Source organism: Theropithecus gelada, chromosome 1 (genome assembly GCF_003255815.1).
Source record: "Theropithecus gelada isolate Dixy chromosome 1, Tgel_1.0, whole genome shotgun sequence".
In the NCBI taxonomy this organism is placed as follows: Eukaryota; Metazoa; Chordata; class Mammalia; order Primates; family Cercopithecidae; genus Theropithecus; species Theropithecus gelada.
The window spans coordinates 150,652,031-150,672,151 of record NC_037668.1 but is presented as its reverse complement, the minus strand read 5'-3'; the positions used below and the strand labels follow the sequence as shown (position 1 = coordinate 150,672,151).

Genomic DNA, 20,121 nt, shown 5'->3' with positions numbered 1-20,121 from the left:
ATTTAGATGACCTGGTTTAGGAAGCTAACGAAAGCTATCTTTACCTCCCTATTTTTGCCCTTCGGTTAACCACTTGCAGTAAAATCATGCTTTCCTGGAAATAGGCAGGATGGTCTTCCCCAAAATGCCAAGAATAAAATGCCTAGGATGAGATTTCTTCCCAGAGCAGAAGAAATAGATCTTTGGATTTTAAGAGCTTCCTTCCAGGTTGCCTAGAGAATAAACAAAAAGGACCAAGGAGCCAACCACGCAAGTGGAGAAGCTGAATCAATAAACTTAAAATCCAGAAAACTGCAACGTAGACAATAGACTTTTGGTATACAAGACCAAGAATTGTGAATACTTAATTATAAATATATTTTCCAGATGCTATAGGAAGAGATCTATGTAGGAAAAAGTTTGCATTCTGGAAATTAAAACTGTAAGAGATCAAAAAAAATTGTTAGACCAATACACTTACAAACAGAAATTTAATATGTGAGCAAATGTCAAAAGTAAGTTGATTTTTAAAATAAAGGGCAATTAGGTTTGGGGTGGAGTTCCGGAAGGACCCAAACAAGTTTCATATAGAGAATGGAAGAATGCAAACTCTTGAAATGCAAAAGCTTTGGGGAGATAAAAGTACTTTTAGAAGTCTTTAATTGTGTGTTTGGTACTCAAGAATGCCGCGATCACTGTTTTTATTTATTGATGCCAGTCTTAGAACAGGAATTTGGAGAGCCAGTTTAAGATGGATAGAGGTTGCCCCATGGAAATGAAACCTCTGCAGTCTGGAGTTCCAGACTGGTGGCCTATGGGATAAACCATGCCTACAGGTGTTTTTCAAAGTGTTTTAAAAATCAGGAAATACTACATAAAATTTCAGGCTTCTTTAAAAAAACATAAGATCTGGCCATTCTATGTACTCAGTCCTTCAGGGAAACCATTGGCTGGAGTTGAGTAGCCAGAGTGCCCTTAATACAATGCTCTCCAGTGACCTTATTCTCAACCACTCTTACATATTGAATCAAATCCATTCAATCATTCTTGTCTCCTGTAGGCAATTGATGTTGCTACTGCTCTCTTACCCAAACAACCGTGCTTCTTAAAATTACCCCAGGGAAATGTCATCTTTTAACTGCTTGTTAGTGTTTGTCAACTTTGCTTCCACCATTCTGAGTGGTTTTATTTGGCTCTAATGATATGTTCTTCATTGTGGTCTCTGGCCATATCTCTAACTCAGCTTCTGACACAGGTGCCATAGATTGGTGTTTTGTCTGTGCTTTCTTGGGACACATCCCACCCACTCCAATCTGGGGTTTGGTTTCTCTTTTCTGCCCTGGTACTGAAAGCTAACTCTAGTTTCACATGTTGAGGCATTTGATACTGTCCTGGGTCCATCCAGCTGACTGAATATGACTCGCTTCCTACCATCAGCGTGCCTGTGGTTAATTGGTTGCATGAATCGCTCTAACTCTCCATGCCTCCATATATGCCCACATTCTTTGGTAGTGAGTACCTTCCCACACTGACTCTGAGTTTGACCTTGGATCTTGCTTTGGCCAATATGACCTTAACAAATTGACCCAAACAGAGGTTTTGAAATGTACTTGTACATTTTCACTTCCCCTCTTGGCTCTGATTGCCTTGAAATCATACTTAAGTTAGGTTAAGAACATGCTTGGGCTTGCCTGTTCAAGGAAAATGAAAGACCTGTACAAATGAGGGACACAAACAGAAGATCTCACTGGTCTCAGCTGAGGCCATGTTATATCAACCTGCAGTCAGCTCAGTTTCATGTTAATGAGTTTGGCCAAGATCAGCAATCATCTACACAAACTACAGCTCACTGCCCGAATGAGCCCAGATGATACCAGAATTGTCATGTTAACCTGCAGAACAGTGAACAACAATAAGTGCCTACTGTTCTAAGCTTTTCCATTTTGGAGTAGGTGTGTTGCATAGCAATGTCTGATACAGTGTCCCAATTAGTGAGATTTTGGTTATGTTTATGACATAATTTTCTCGTGAGAAATGAGCCTATTGGAAGAGCTTGTGCAGTTACACACTTAACAATATGCCAAAAATAATTCTCATTATATTTTGAAGTCACCCAGAAGAAAAAGAACAGAAAATAATTGAAGGTTGCTTTGGGGTAGGTTGTTTAGATTCTGGAGAATGTAAACATGTCTCATCTAAAAACTGAATATATTCTGGGGATATTCAAACCCAATGTTTGTGTTGTAAGTGGCATTCCAAACCCATTTCCACAAAGGTAGAAGGATTGTGGGCTGGCATACAGAAGATATTTCCGACAAACCATTGCATGTCCTGTTACTTTGAGGTCTTTATGTAGAAATGCGAATGGAAATAAGTGCATTGGGGGACCTCAGAAGGTTTGGCAGTCCATTTTAGATGCTTATCTGAGCCACACGAGTTAGGAATCTGGGATGGAAATCTCCTAAGAATAACCATTCTCACGAAATTTCCAATCCCTCTTGTTTTTGGCAGAATTTAAAATTCCGTGGAAATGGCTCATGTCACAAGACTTCTGTGTGGTGCTGGCCAGCACCAGGAAGGAGAGCAGCCCAGGAAAGGAAAACCAAACCAATGTGGCTGCATGTTTTCACGCCTTTGAAAAGGTTTGGGTTTGGCTTAAATGAAGAAAAAGCACTTGGGGTTTTTATTTTGTGCCAGCTTTTTCAAATACCATTTACCTGACTCATGAAGCGAAACAAGGGAGTGAATACATTTTCAATATTCTTGAGGTTCAAGCATACTTGGAACAAGACTCCTTGCTGGGAGAAAGAACAGAATACCGTTGGAGCAAGATGTGTTCATCCCCCACGTGCTGGGGGTCAGAGTGACAATGCAATTTCTCTATCAGTGAACTCATTCTGTACCAGTAATAGAGGTGAGATCAAAGTGGACAAGACTTAGTTTTTCCCTTTAGATAGATCACATGAGTAAGAGGGACTAACCTGGATTATCCTGCCATTTTCAGAATTCCTCTGGAATTTTATTGTTTTTTGTTTGTTTTTGTTTTTGTTTTGTTTTGCTGTTTTTGAGACGGAGTTTTGCTCTTGTTGCCCAGGCTGGAGTGCGGTGGTACAATCTCGACTCACTGCAATCTCTGCCTCCTGGGTTCAAGAGATTCTCCTGCCTCAGTCCCCCGAGTCACTGTGATTACAGGCCTGCGCCACCATACCTGGCTAATTTTTTTAAAAAATTTATTTTTAGTAGAGACAGGGTTTTACCTCGTTGGCCATGCTGGTCTCAAACTCCTGACCTCAGGTGATCCACCGACTTCAGCCCTCCAAAGTGCTGGGATTATAAACTTGAGCCACTGCACCAGGACCCGCTTTGGAATTTTAGAATCCAGTAATGCACATTATTTGTGGTTTTGAGAATAATTTTGCCATTTCACTCATCTCACTATTGCATACGCTAACTCCATAGCCTGTAACATTCTACCACCTGTTGTCTGCTTGGAAAATGCCAGTTTCTCTCCCAAGCCCAGCTAAGACTCCTCCTTAATCTTGTCAAATGTAATGAACTCCTCTCTCATCTTTGCTACTTCCACACTTTGTACGTATTTATATTATTGCATTTAACACACAACATTGCATTTTTTACACAGTGCCTGGGGCATAGTAGATGTTTATAAATAGAGATGGATTGCGCAATACACCACCATAAAAACTTTTCCCTTTCTGTAACACAGGAGCCCTCAGTCAACATTAGCCTCATCCTTATCTCTCAACCTAATACTAATCTACCATTTGTCATTCCCAACATGACTGTCGTCTCAGCAGCTTCCACACACTTTCTCAGTCCTTCAAGTCCCTCTGTCAACCTTCTCATGTACAAATATAAAAAGTCAGCAAATGCTCATGGAATAGTACTTTTCCATCAGTTGGCCCAATTCTAAGGTGCTAATTTAAAGCGATCTTAACTTCCAGACTGTAGCACCATTTATAGCGCTGCATTACTTGATGTCTTATATTATGGTAATATTTGGATTTACGATACAGAAACTCTTTCCCATTAAGTTACAACAGGAGAGGGATAATTTGATTTAGTTTCCTTTTCAGGTTGCCAGTGACTGAGTACTTCAGATTATAGTGTGAGATAGTACTGATGAGGCAAAGGTCAGGGGTTCATATCTCTGGTCCAGGTCTTATTATTATTTTTCAATTCTCTTTCCATTCCTCTCAATCTCAGCCAAATTTCCCACAAATTAGTACAATTGAGTAAAGGAGTGTCCAGAAAAGAAGGCACAGGAAGGGTCTAGTAAAAACCTATTATTGGAAAAAGACAGCTGACAGTTTATGTGCTATTGCTGTGTCTTGTGTGCGCGTGTGTGTGTGTGCGCACATGAGTGTGTGCCCATAGGAGAGTAATTTTTTGCATTTGCACAAAAATAAGTGTCTATTTCTCATATGATCTGAAAAGTCTTCATTATTTCAGTCAGATGGAAGGATTATATTACTTGAACTCTGGTATTTAATGTACATTATCACATTTATTAGCATATCAAAACCAGATGTTTAAAATTCGGGCTAGAAATTCCATCATACAGATTGTATTACTACTTCAGGGCTACCCCACTACCTAATGTTCAACTGTATTTTGTTATGGCTTTAATAGAGCAATAATGTGTTTCCACAAGTCTTAGTCTGGTATTAGATGACATGTGGCTAAATTTGGTGGGTTGAGCAGACTGGTAGGGGGTTATACAAACCAGAGCAACAATAAGAAAATATGTGAAAAATTATTGCTAATAGTCAAGGCCTCTCTATCTCTCTGTGTTGCTCTCACTTTTGCTGTCTCTCTTTTTCTCTTCTCTTCTGTCTCTTTTATTCATCTTTCGTTTCTTAATTTAATATTTGCTGTTGTTTTTACTGTCTCCAAATGTCCCTCAAACTTCTTCCAGAGGCAGAATCTACCTCTAATTACTAACTTTCTTATCTCAGCAAAAGCTATTTAAAACTTTCCTCTTATTTGACTTTTTTACATGACTTCTATACTGATAAAACAAGCATGCTCAGAAAACTGATAACATTTCTGATTTAAAAAATGATAATCAATGCAATTTAGATAAGGTAAGACAAAAAATAAAAGCCTATGTGGAACGCAGCCAACGATTCATCTGTTTGCATTAATAGGTTCCAGCAATGGTACTACAGGCACGGAAAGCCAAGCCGGTTTGCCACTGCACTTAGCAAGCACATGAGCTTAAAAATAAACTTTGACAATGCAGATCTCTTTGTCCTTTCAGGAATGGAAAACATTATGTACTTCAAAGCATACTAAGCCTGATTTGAAAATATAGTTGGGATATTGTTACTGTAGCAATTGGGAGAGTCTTTAGCCTGCACATAGTACATGGATGCTTCATGTGTAAATACTTGAGCCACAAACTTGTGAGAATAAGTGACGCTGGCAACTTTGATATGCTCATTCATAAGGAAGAAACTTCTGTCTTTTAAATTCTCTGGAACAACTGGGATATAGTTCTTCATTTTAATCAGGGAATTTCTTCCTGAACCAAACTCTAAAAACAGGATTTGAGTAGCACATTTCACTTGCATACAGCAGAGTTTGTTCATTTTGAGTGTTTTTGTACAGGAAACTGATCTACAGGGTAACATTCACACACAAAAAGGAAACAGTATGGGACGATGGCTTGTTAGTACAAGTGACTCTGTTTTGGAAATTACGGACAAGAAACCTTGGAGGAAGAACGGCATTAAAGATCAAAAGCATGATGACTCCTGATGAAAACATCACCAAATGATGAACCCACGAGCAAAAAGGAATTTCTACTGTGAGTATCTTTGCAATAATCAAGTACCTTATTTGTTTTCAAAATTTCTAGATTATGCTGAGTAGATTTCCAAGCAAGTATTTGATGTAAGGAGTCTTCATTATATAAAAGTCTATAATTAAACTCATTGGGTGGTTCCAACAGAGGGTTAGTTTCTGGAATTTTTTCCATGACCTTGCAACACCAAAATAAATTGCACGTTAATTCGGGCATGTTTTATACAACAGGCATGTTACATCAGGCTTTTATCTGTGATGTATTACTTCTGGCAATGTAAAAATTGATCAACATGTATATCTATAAATTCCATTGCATTTAGATTCTGGTAATTTATGTTTACTTTGCTTTCATGCTGTGGTTAGTCCTGTAATCAATTTGTTCATATACAGATTTACACATATTATTTGTAGTTTACTTAGAATATTAGTTATTTCCTGAGGGAATCCCATGTATATAGTGGGAAAGCGGTGGCTTAGAATCTTGGAAATGGGGAAGAAAAGGTACTATAGTTTAAATCTTGAGAACTAAGACCTAAGTTCTTTTTACATTTCCATAGTTTATTTAGCAAGTAGTTTTATTTGAAATTATTTAGATGTCTCTATGTAAGACTTCTTACCTCACAAGAATACTGTTGTGGTCTTAGAAATGTGAATAAAACTCATCAAAACCATAATCCTATGTACATATTAAATGTAGCAAAGTCCATCTTTAGGGTGGCTGTCATATAGTATGTACTAAATAAATATTTTTTGAATGCTGAATAAATGCTGGTGTTGGGTAATAGGACACGTTTCGTGTTGGTACAGTAATCATTTTACAGCAGGATTTAATTTTATGAATTTATCTTTGAGTGTGATTGAATTCTGTTTAACAAGAATTATATAATAATGGCATTACATTATATCACTTTTTTTCAATAAGGAATTTCCTCAAAAATCAAATTTCTGGTTAATTGCTATTCTTGGTTGTTTTTCTCTTGAAATACAGAAGAATTTGTTCCACATATTATTTGGGAACAATTCTATATATATATATATGCTTATTTCCAATTAGTATGTCATGTCCAGATTCTGGTTTGTGGCATTGGGACTTGGAATCAGCATTTCTGGAGCCCCCTTTGCTGAAGGCTGATGGGTTGGACAAGACACTGGCCAAGTCCTCATGGGATGAAGACTACTTTTTAGGTCCAAGGGGCATGAAAATAAACTCAGAGGTGAAGGTGAGCGATCAAAAGGCTCTGGAGTTAAATTGAGTAGCTCTTGGAGCCAAATTTCTAGAGTGGCAGAAGAGAAACAAAAGGTATGGAGAGAGCTGGAGAGAGTAGGTCAAGCTACAGATGCCATCTCCATCTTATCGTGTGCCAGCTAACACTGTTCTAGTACTCTAATTTCTTCTCATGTTACTTAGTATAGACATGTGCTAAACTGAACACATGTCCTTCTGCTACCATAAGTAGGAAACAAAAATGCTGTATATGTGATTTGATTGCATCTGATTAGAAGTAGTGGTGAAATCCTTTGGGTAGAAACTGACCTCAACTTCAACTAAGCAACAGTTATCATTAAGGTAAACTACTTTTGGACAATCATCTATAACATTGGATATAAGGTTAATGTTGGATAAGTTTATATTATGTAAATGTATATAACATCACATATAACAATATATAAATTTAAATTATCCCATTAACAGTTCTGTTCAGTCTATTTACAGGTAAAATAATCCAGGCAAATCTTTCAGATGCAATTCTAATTAAAACAAGGCATTCTATAGGAATAGCTTGGAAGTTCTTTTAAGAATTAGGAAGTTGGTTGATAATCTGCATGAACACTTTTTCAGGCTAAAAGCATCTGGATTTATTGTTCAAAATTCTGGGAACTTGATCAAGAAATGACGTAGTATTACAGAAGTCCTAAGTCTTTTTTTTTTTTTTTTTAAGGAAAAGGAAGCCATCTGATTATAATTGAAAGCCAAGTAAGGTATGGTAGAATGATTATGATTTTGAAGATTGTCTTCAAAAGGAAAAGTGTAGGTTTAGGTCCTCCCACAAGCAGGATTAGGATGTAGTTATTGATGACAAATGATAACTTTAGTTTTTATGGCATGCTATATTTTTTTCTGGTTACTTGTTTGACATCAAAATATCTATAGCCAGAGCTATCTAAAAATTTGTTGCACCAGGAGGAATGAGTTCCCTGCCACTAGTGAAATGTTGTAGATAAGGAGGCTCAGCAAGGAGGAAAAAGCACGTATTTTGAGTCAAATTAGTGATGGAATTTCAGACGCCCTACTTATAAACAGAGTGACCTTGGGCAAATTACCTAACTACCAAGATTGTGGTTCCCCATATATAAAACAGGATTAATAGTTCTCCCCTCCTCTACTTTTTGTGACGATTAAAGGAGATAATTAATGTCAACTTTTTGGTAGATAGTAAGCATGCGATAAGATGGTTAAACTACATGGGCTTTAGGGACCTTCCTAACTTTGAGGCCCAAGAAATTCTAGCTGTTTAAAGTAACCTAAATTCCTCATTTGTGCTCAATACTATTCAAAGCTGCAACTCAACAGAAATATCTATTCTCCACCTACTGGATTTCTAATAGAAAACTGTAAATCAAATCTACACATTCAGTAAAAAATGGTAAGTCAATCAGAATGCATTTTTTTTTTTTTTAAAAAGAAAGTAATGTGTTCTTTTTGCTTTAGATGCTTTAGATGTGTAGGTGATCTAAATCAATTTGATTTGCCATTCTATAGTCCTTGATGATTAAGACAGTGGAAACACCGGATTGGCCATTGCTAATTGATTTTCCCTTTCATCTTTGGTATATAACCATGTCTAATCATCTCAGAAAAGCCACTGTAGCCAACAGTCATTCTCAGAAGAAATGTTTTTTTTTTGAAAGTTGAAGTGCTGAAACTGTTCATCTTTAAAATGTCTCCCATGGTAGCTTTCTATGGTGTCTGCAAAAATCAGTATTAGGTGGGGAGTGTATTTTGATGTTTTAGTTTATTGTGTCAATTTGTTCCAAACACATATGCAAAGCACTTGGGTAGAACCACTGTTTTTACACTACTACTGAAACTGGCTTAAGCAGCGTGTACACATCACAGATATGAAATAACAATCTAGCTGTTAGATTTGCTATCTGGAAAATTACCATGTATTTGTGAGAGTGTCAGCAGCAGCTATTAAAGAAAATAATAGCTTGCACAGATATAGTGCCATTTTCTTTACAAAACCATTTACATATGTATATATCATTCATTCTATCTCACTTTGAAGTGGAGAGAGAAGCTATGTTTACTTCATTTGCTGCATAATGTGAATAATAAACCCAGAAATTAAGCAGAGTTGTCCAATGAAAATGGACATGGAGTAATGAGACTTTGCATCTAGTATAATTTGTTTAAGAGTCTTATGGCCATCTTTGATTTTTATCCAGAAAAATATGATTCACCTGCTTCTCTAATGCTTTAATAGTGGTCTTAAACTTGAGAACTAATTAACTCTTACTTTATATTGTGTCATCCACAGAGGACCAAGCAATCTGGCACAAAAAAAGATATAGTATACTTGAGTACAGGCCCAATTAGGTACGCAGAAAAACCTGAGTGTCTGGAATTCTCTGTCTTCTCTACTATAAGTATATCCCAGACACTTCAAGAAATGAAGGTATTCATATTTATTCTATTATAGTTTTCATTTTACGAAGGAGTCAGTTGCAAATGTGCTCTTGGCTACCTTTCCTGGCTGCTGAGATAACATGGACTTGGACAACTGTATTTTATGTGTGTGTGTCTCAAATTAACAGTGACAACATCAGCTAAAACAATGCTTCACAGTTCCTCAAAAGCTGATAAACTACCTCTTAATAGGAATAGATTTTGAGGCTTGGGGCACAGTTACATCTGTTGATTTGAGTCTAGTAATCAAATATCTTCCTTGGTATGAATGAGAGTGTCAGCCAGGTGCAAGAGAAAAACATTAAACTATGAAGCAGCAGGTCCAGATGTTTTTCACCAGTTAGCCACCAGGTTATTTAGAAGAGAAGTGTTGAATTTTTTACATGAGTAGCTATGTATTTGCAATATTCTTTTAGTTCAGTTTTTAATTTTCTTTTCATTTAAAAGCTTAACATTACGCATTCTGTACAATGCTTCCGATTGGTGGCATTTCATAAGAATGTAGGCTTAAACAGGAAATCACAGAATAGAGGGCTTAGATGCATTTTGAATTTCATTGAATGAATCTTAGAGAAGACATGTGCGTAGCTCAGACTGTATTATCCTTATTATTCCTCCCTCCTGTGAGAGAAACAGACTCTAAGGTTAGATAAGTGCAGCAGAGCTAATAGAGGTGCGATTACAAGTCATTAAATATCCTGACGCCAAAGTGTTTTGTTTCCATTAGGCTGTTTTTGTTCTTTCGAAACCCGAGGTAAGAGGTCAAGGTGAATTGAACTGCAATGTGTAAAAAGCAACCAGCAACTTTTCATACCTTGGCTTTCAAGAGTTCTGAGTAGTGTGAGCCTGAGTTCTCACTTCTTTTCCTTCATGTTTTTAAGGTTGGTTTTAATTTTGAGAAGGGTATAGGAACCTCACTCCCTCAGCGTAAGATTTTCTGTTCATAGGACACAGATTTTTGTTTTTTGTTTTTTTGTGTGTGTGTATGTTTGTATACATATATATTTAAATTACTTTATATTAACTAATATACATTATACATTACATAATGTAAACAGAATAATAAAATATATATAATATTGTATTAAATATATATTTAAGTTACTTTTAAATTTACATCAAGTAAAATTCACTATTTTTTGTGCGTATAGTTCTATGAGTTTTGATATAGAGTCTTGTAACCACGATCAAGATATAGAACCGTTCCTTCACCCCAAAAACATTCCTTTGTGCTGCCCCTTTGTGGTCAAAACCTCTCCTATCCCAAACTCTTGGGACAATTTATTTGTTTTTTGTCTTTATAGTTTTGCCTTTTCCAGAATTTTAGTATAAATGAAATCATACTGTTTACAATCTTTTGAGTCTGATTTCTTTTTTTGTTGAGGCAGGGTCTCACACTGGTTGTCCAGGCTGGAGTGCAGTGGCACTGCCTTGGATCACTGCATCCTCGACCTCCTGGGCTCAGATGATTCTCCCATCTCAGCTTCCCGAGTAGCTGGGATTACAGGCACGCACCACCACATTGGCTAATTTGTTATATTTTTAGTAGAGATGAGGTTTTGCTATGTTGCCCAGGCTGGTCTCAAATTCCTGGACTCAAGCAATCTACACGCCTTGGCCTCCCAGAGTGCTGGGATTACAGGCCAGAGTCACCATGCCTGGCCTTGAGTCTGAATTTTTTTTTTATTTTTTTTTGAGATGGAGTCTCACTCTGTTGCCCAGGCAGAAGTGGAGTGCAGTGGCGCCATCTCGGCTCACTGCAACCTCTGCCTCCTGGGTTAAAGTGATTCTTCTGCTTCAGCCTCCCGAGTAGCTGGGACTACAGGCACGTGCTACCACGCCCAGCTATTTTTTTTGTATTTTTAGTAGAGACAGATTTCCCCATGTTGGTCAGGACCGTCTTGATCTCCTGACCTCATGATCCACCCGCCTTGGCCTCCTAAAGTGCTGGGATTACAGGCGTGAGTCACCGCGCCCGGCCTTAAGTCTGATTTTTTTTCACTTAGAGGAATGCATTTACATTCATCCTTGTTGTTGTTGTGTGTATATCAGTAGTTGGTTTCTTTTTATTGCTGAGAAGCATTTTGTTGTACCAGAGAAATTCTGGTACAATAAAACACCAGTGAAGAATGTTCAGACTGTTTCCAGTTTTTAATGATTAGGAACAATGCTGCTCTTAACATAATGTGCTCTGAACATAGTTTTTTTGTATAAATGCGAGTTTTCGTTCTTCTAAATACCTAGGAGTGGGATTGAAGATCGTAAGATAAATGTACATATAACTTATAAGAAACTACCAAACTGTTTTCCAGAGTGGCTTGACCATTTTGTATGTCCACCAGCAGGGTGCAAGGGTCCTAGTTACTTCACATTTTTGCCAGTGCTTGGTATTGATGTGTTTTTGGTTTTTTTTTTTCCTCTTACCCATTCAAACAGGTGTATAGTGGAATCTCATTGTGGTTTTAACACGTTGAATATCTTTTCATGTGTTATTTGCAATCTGATTATCTTCTTTAGTAAAATATCTGTTCAAATCTTTTTTCTTTTTCTTTCTTTCTTTTTTTTTTTTTTGAGACAGGGTCTCACTCTGTCACCCAGGTTGGAGTGAAGTGAACAATTATAGTTCACAGCAGCAGCCTGTAACTCCTGGGCTCAAGTGATCCTCCTGCCTCAGTCTGCCAAGTAGCTGGGACTACTGATGCACACCACCATACCCAGCTAATCTTTTAGTTAGTTAGTTAGTTTGTTTGTTTGTTTCTGTAGAGTCAGTGTCTGGCTATGTTGCCCAGTTTCGTTCATCATTATTATTTTTTTTTACTGGACATTTGCTTTCTTATTGTTGGTTTTGAGAGTTCATTTTAAATTAAGGATTTAAGCCCTTTATTAGATTTGTGATTCAGGTATTTTCACTAAGTTGTGTTTTTCATTCCCTTAGCCATCTTTTATGGAGAAAAAGATTTTAGTTTTGATGAAGTACAATTGATCAACTTTTTTCTTTTATGGGTCATACTCTTGGTGTCATAGTTAAGAATTTTTTCCTAATTCAAATTTATGAAAAATTTCTTTTGTGTTTTCTTTTTTCAGAATATTTGTAATTTTGTGTTTTACATTTAGATCTGTGATTCACTTCAAGTTAATTTTGTATAAGATATGAGGTGTGGGTCAAGGTATGTATTTTTTTGGCATATGAATGTCCGATTGTATTAACACAATCTGTTGGAAATATTATCCTTTTTCTATAAAACTGCCTTTGCACTTGTACTAAAAATCAGTTGACCTGTATACCATAATTTAGTACTACTAATACCATATTGTCTTGACTGATATAACTTCAGAGTAGGTCATGAAATCAAGTAGTGTGAATCTTCTAAATTTGTTCTTCTTTAAAAAAAATGTTTTCTAGGTCATTTATCTTTCCACACAAATTTTAGAATCAACTTGACAGTATTTATGAAAACCCTGCCGGGATTTTAACTGGGATAAGTGTTAAATCTATAGACAAATTTGGAAAAAAATGATATCTAAACAATACTGAGCCTTCCAGAAGATAGTGAGCGTTATTTAGCTCTTCCTTGATTTCTCTTACTTGGCTCTCCTTTGATTTCCCTTTGAAAACCACCAGATTTTGCATACTTTTGTTAGACTAACATCTAGGCATGTCATTTTTTGGGCCCTTATAAATGGAACTTTGAAAAATGTCTGTTTCCAATTTTCATTACTAGTATATACATATATGTGGGATGGATTTTTGCATATTGACATGTGTCTTATAAATTTGCTAAACTCATTTCTTAGTTCTAGAAGGCTTTTGCAAAACTATTTAGCTTTTCTATATCAATCATGACATCTATGAATAGGATAATTTTATTTCTTCATTGCCAGTCAGTGTGCCTTTCATTTCGTTTACTTACCTTGTTGAACTGGCTAGGGTTTCAGTACTATGCCAAATAGGAGTTGCGGGAGCAAATGTCTTTGTGTTCTTCCTTATATTGGTGGGAAAAGATGTAGTCTTCATTATTACATGTGTTAGCTATAGTTTTTTAAATAAATACTCTTTATCAGGTTAAGGAAATTCTCTCTTATTCTTAGTTTGCTGACAGTGTTTATTATAGATGAGTTTCAGTTTTTTCAAATGCTTTTCCTGCCTCATTTAATATGATCATGTGATTTTTTTTCTCCTATTGCTTGTTAGTATGGTGAATGATATTGATTGAATTTTGAATGTTGAGCCAGGCTTCCATTTCCAGAATTAACCCCACTTAACTGTAAGACATTTCTCTTTTTTGCCTACTGTTGGATTAAATTTGCTAATACTTTGTTGAGAAATTCTACATATATGTACGTGAGAAGCATTCATCTGTAGTTTTCTTTTTCTGTACTGCCTTTCTCCTGCTTGGTGTCAGTGTATTGATGGCCTCAAAAATGTCAAAAATTCTCAATTTAAGGCTCTCAGAATGTACTGATGGTATTGCAGTGTTAAATTTAAATTAACAGAGAGAAGTAAATGATCAGCTGTGGAACAATACTGTTCCATAGAGAGGATAGTAGTCTAGAAATATGTAATAAAGGAAAACAAGTGAAACACATAATTGATGAAGTTTAATGAACTGGGTTCAAAAAATTGATTGTTTATCATGATAATCCAAATGTGATGTGAATTAAGAAACCATATCCAGCCAGGAAGACTGCTCATTCCCACCCCGCTGTAATCAGGTTTTACTTATACAAGGAGTCCATCTGGTGATTTTTCCATGAACTGATAAGGGTGTGATCCTTTGGCATTTCCATCCATCCTGAGCAGCATAATAGGTAAGTTCCATAAAGAGATGAATTTTCCACTGTTGGTGGAAACCCATATTTATCTTTCTGTCCAGTTGAAAATACAGCCGTAATTTGTTTTAATGATATTATGATGTCAAATATAAGAATATTAGCTAAAGGGAGAGAGCTCTAAACTCCAAAATTGGAGTAAGATAGGCTAGTATTGTAGAAGTCAGCCCCTTTCATCCAGGTGCAATGTGAGAGGTCAGGAAAGCATATCATACTGGTTATGAAGGTGAACTCTGCCCTTAGATTGTCTGGTTTGAACTTGTGAGCGGGCTGACATCAGGTAAGTCACTAAACATTATATTGAACATTTTAAACATAACTATTTTAAAGCTCCTTTCCAATTTCTCTCTTACCTCTAGTGTCTCAGATGTGAATTCTCTGTTTTTTTGGGGTCTGGGTCTTTGGAATTTCTTTTCTATATCAGACTCCCTCATGTTATATCCTTAAATTCCTCACTTTGCTAGGAAAAATTTCCTCTCTAGTCCGTTGTGTGCACTGGCTGTGGTTACCTCTCTATGGAGTGATTTTTGATAACCCCAGATCATATCTGATTGAATTAGCAGGTTCTAAGCCATTTTTCATGTCAGCTTTTTAGCTTGAGATGTCTGAACCACATAAAATTGAGGCTTCCACATAAACCATACAGGCTCTGGGGTCTTTGGCAGGTAACTCTGTATCCATTCATGACCTGAGATGGATAATTAATTTCTAGATGAGCCCATGGTTAGCGGGTGGAAATTTTTTCTTCTCTGTTAAAAATCTCAGTGACAGAGACATGTGCTCCCGGCATCATTTTGACCATGGAGCATCAATTCTTTCTTATCACCTTTGACTCCCTCTCAGTTGACAGCACTTGTAGATTCTTTGTTGTGTTAGAGCTGAAAAAGTTACAAAAAGGATCTTTAATGTATTGAAGGGTTAGCAGAAACTAGATGAGATCCAAGGGGAACAAGTAAAAGCAAAGAAAAATAACTGTGAACTGAAACGATAATACTGAGCAAACGTAAAATTGAGGCTTAGCTTGGAGGCAAATACCAATACCACTGCAGAGATCATGAGCCTGGTCTCTGTCTCAATTGGAAATCTCTCCCTTAAGTAAAAGCCTTGGAAGGAAGCTAAGGTGATTTCAGATCAGTAATCCCTCTAGCCTCTTTCTAGAGAAAAGCATTTCCAGGTTAGGCCCCCACAATCAAGTGAAACTAAGTTTCACTATCAAAATGTGTATGTATAATCAAAACTTACTGAATACCCAAGGCAACAAGCTGCATGACTGAAAGTCAATAAAAACAAAGAACAACAAATTAGGGATCTAGCAACTAAAATATAATAGTTGAAATACAAAACTCAATTCATAGGTTGAACACTAAAGAGAGGATTAATGAATTGGAAAGTATGTCTAAAGAAACTATTCAGAGCATGGAGCATATGGAGACCAAAAAAAAAAAAGAAAAATACAAGAGTTAAGAGATATAGAGGATGCAATAAGAACGCATAAGCAATCTTGAGCAAAAAGAGCAAAACTGAAGGCATCACACTCCCTGATTTCAGAATCTACTATAAAGCTATAGTAATTATAAAACGGCATGGTACTGGCATAAAAAGAGACACATACACCAGTGGAACAGAATACAAAGCCTAGAAATAAATCTACCAATTTATGGTCAACTGATTTTTAACAGATGCCAAGAATGCACAACAAGGAAAGGGCCAGTTACTTTGATAAATGATGTTGGGAAAACGGAATATTCACATACAGAAGGATAAAGTTAGACCCTCATCTCACGTAATATATAAAAATTAACTCAAATGGATTAAAGATTTAAATATAAGACCTGAAATTGTAAAACCCCTGGAATAAAACATGGGAAAACTCCATGACATTGGTCTGGACAATGTTTTGTATATGAATCCCAAAGCACAGGCAAATGAAAGCAAAAACAGACAAATGGAATTACATCAAACCAAAAGCTTCTGAATGGCAAAGGAAACAGTTAACAGAATGAAGAGGTAATGTAAGGAAGAGAAGAAAATATTTGCAAACCATGCACTAATAAGGGGTTAATATTCAAAATATGTAAGGAACTCAAAGAACTCAATAGCAAGAAAACAAATAACCCAATTAACAAATAGGCAAAGGATCTGAGTAGACATTTCTCAAAAGAAGACATACAGACAGGTATATAAAAATATGCTTAATACCACTAATCATTAGGGAAATGCAAGTTAAAACCACAATGAGATATCACCTTGCCCTATCAGAATGGCTATTATCAAAAAAGATGAAAAATGGCAAGTGTTGGTGAAGATGTGAAGAAAAGGGAACTCTTACACACTGTTGGAGGGAATGTGTATAAGTACAGCCCTGTTGGAAACAGTATTGTGGTTCCTCAAAAATATAAAAATAGAGCTATCATATGATCCAGCAATCCCACTGCTGGGTGTATGCCCCAAAGAAAGAAAATCATTTTATCAAAGAGCTGCATTCCCATGTTTATCGCAGCATTATTCATAATCGCCAAGGTACGAAATCAACATAAGTGTCCATCAGCAGATGAATGGATAAAGAAAATGTGGTATATGTACAATAGAACACTGTTTAGCTGTTAAAAAGTAGGAAATCCTATCATTTGTGCAACATGGATGAAACTGAAGGACATTGTGTTATATGAAAGAAGCCAGGCAGAGATGGTAACTATTACATGATTTCACTTATATGTGGAATCTCAAAACATCGAGCTCATAGAAACAGAAAATAGAATGATGGTTACCAGAGACTGGGGTTTGGGAAGATTAGAGAGATATTGGTCAAAGGACACAAAATTTCAGCTAGATGGGTGGAATAAATTCAAGAGATCTATTGTACAACGTGGTGACTATAGCTAATAATGTATACTTGAAAATTACTAGGAGATTTTGTGTTCTCACCACAAAACAAGTATGTGAGGTAATGCATATATTAATTAGCCTGAATAGCCCTTCCACAATGTATACATACATCAAAACATTATGTTATATACCACATATGTATAATTTTTACTCATCAATTGAAGTAAATAAATAGTGTTCAATAGACATAACATGAAATGCCAAAAACGGTGAGCAGATACGTGTGAAATACTCCTTGGAAAACTGGTAAAGAATGAAAAAATAACACACATCAAGTATTCAATTGGAGGTGCATTTTGAGAGAATGAAAGAAAAGTAGTCTGCAAATAATTAGTGGCTAATAATTTTACATAAATTGCATATGCACAATTAAGAACACATATAATAAAGTATGTATGTAATAATATGTATGATGTAGATATTGATATATTTCCCAGCTACGTCCACTATAAAGGTCTAGAAAAAAATTACCAGACATCCAGTAGCAAAATAAATCTTTGGTGTTAAAATTGTGATTTTGATTGCGAATGAGAATCTTTAGCATCAAAGTGGTGGTTTTGTCATTTTCCCACTGAAAGAATCTAAACATCTTTGAGAAATGCATGGGTCCAATTGTGGATCAAGAAATGTAGAATATCAGCCTGGAACACCTTACATTGGATAGTGAAGAAGCTCTCATGACTAATTATAGGTTCTTGTGATTGGTTCGTGCCTATGGAACCAATTTTAAAAGGCCACTATTAGTGGGACGATTTGAGCAGGATAACTGCAATAAATGGAAATCTGTCAAATATTTAAATACATGAGTTCATGATGATAAGAAAATAATTAACTAGAGACTCAGGCAACTCCTCTTTAAAAACAATAGTTAAATGGAAATGAAGGGTAAGTAGGATAGAGCCAGTGAGAATGCCACAGATAGTATATGTGCACAGTCTGAAGATCAAAGAATTCAGTCCTGTGTGTTGAGAGACAAGTGAGTGGACAGGAAAGAGGGTCAAAATGAGGTTGGTGAATTACGCATGGCCAGTCATTTCAGGATCATTTAGTCATGCTAAGGATTTGGTCTTTCAATTCTAAACATAATGAGAGGCTGGGCGCAGTGGCTCATGCCTGTAATCCCAGCACTTTGGGAGGCCGAGGCGGGTGGATCACGAGGTCAGGAGATCGAGACCATCCCGTGAATGGTGAAACCCCATCTCTACTAAAAATACAAAAAAGTAGCTGGGCGTGGTGGCGGGAGCCTGTATTCCCAGCTGCTCGGGAGGCTGAGGTGGCAGAATGGCATGAACCCGGGAGGCGGAGCTTGCAGTGAGCTGAGATCGTGCCACTGCACTCCAGCCTGGGCAACAGAGCGAGACACTGTCTCAAAAAAATAAAAAAATAAACATAATGAGAACTTCCTGGAAAGTTTCCTGCAAGTAAGGATCATGATCAAATTCGCGTTCTTAAAAGATTACCCTGCCTGCTAAGTGGCCAGTGGATTGAGGGGGTCAAGAGCAGAATCATAGAGAGGGAGAGCTCAGGGCCACTGCAGGTGAGAGATGAAGCTGTCTAGACCTGGTAAACACATGTGGGGTGCAATTCTCTCTCAACATGGAAAAAACAAAACCCATCCAAGAAAGACCCTTTGCTCTCTGGAGTAACTTCATAACTTGCCATGTCCTACATATCTGATAAAATGAGCCCACTTGTCCTTATTCCACTGTTATCAATAACTGGTTTTCTCCAACAGAAGCTAGACTCTATGTAATGTTTATACTTAAAATAAAAAATTGGTAGGTCCTCTTCAAAGAACAGCTTTCTAGTAGAGTGATATCACTTTGCTTTTAAAGTCTTCTGAGCAGATAAAATTGCTTTCTATTATACTTTGTTTTTACCTTTTCTGATGCAAGCTATAGACCTTCAAAAGAAAGCATGTTGCAATAGAGATTTTGTGTTTCTTACTGAGTTCACACATAAAGAAAAAAACCTGTTTGTGTGTAAAAAGGAGTTATTCTCCCCTAGAGAAACACCGATGAACAGGGCCAATAATCAGCTGAGACACCCGATATGACAATGTCAGTTGTTCATGACAATGTCAGTTAATGGCTAGTGTCCATTAGTTGTCCCATCTGTTCCTAATGGTCAGTGTCTATGCGCTCATGGTTGTTAAATATTTAAAACTCATCCTGTTCATGAATATTGGATCATATTTACTATTTTCATTTGGAATACATTTCAATTCATTCACCTTCTATGGGATTGGAATTAGAGGGAGAGAATAGACAACATTCAGAAGTGCCACATACAATCCCTTCTTTGGAGAGGCAAGGAAAGATTGTTAAAGAGATTTATTGTAGACATGTTATAGATCGTCTCCTCTTGCATTCTCTGGTTTTTGGTATGCTTGGTTATTCTCCATGAAGAAACATTCTAGCTGCCTTGCCGCTCTTATGCTTTTCCTCCTTTCTTTGGCACAAAATTATTGTTCTGTTTTTAAAAAGGAGACTACAAGTTTTCAAAAATTTCAAGTTGCATTTTAGATATAGAGGGTACATGGGCAGGGGGACCACAATATATACATTGTATTTAATTTTACCATATTGTATTTAAGAGAAAAAAAGAATAAACAAGATAATTTATTTCACCCTGAGTCATTATAGATCTATTCATCAAAGTTCATAGCATTAATTATCCCTTTTTTCCCTTGTTGGGTGACTATCCATTTTCTACCATTTCTGCCAAACCTTTGGTAATTCATTAGGTTTCTTTCAGAGGTGCGGTGCTTTGGATGTTTTCAAACGTTCTTTAAGGATGGCTTTGTGCTGTGAACTCTGTTAATAATGCTTTGGACCAAATCTATTGAACAAATGTATCAAGCTTAAAAATATTATTAATAATCAAAGATAAAGTCTGGCTACAAA

The 20,121-nt window shown here is 36.6% G+C and overlaps 1 protein-coding gene across 1 annotated transcript in view; it reads left to right on the top strand.

Annotated features, from left to right (window-relative positions):
• Positions 1 to 5,389: 5,389 nt before the first annotated feature.
• KCNK2 (potassium two pore domain channel subfamily K member 2) overlaps positions 5,390 to 20,121 on the top strand; it is a 240,679-nt gene continuing 225,947 nt past the window's right edge. The window contains exon 1 of the mRNA XM_025366351.1: positions 5,390 to 5,809. Within this exon, the coding sequence (XP_025222136.1) occupies positions 5,776 to 5,809 (34 nt within the window). The 5' untranslated portion in view covers positions 5,390 to 5,775. The remainder of the gene's footprint in view (positions 5,810 to 20,121) is intronic.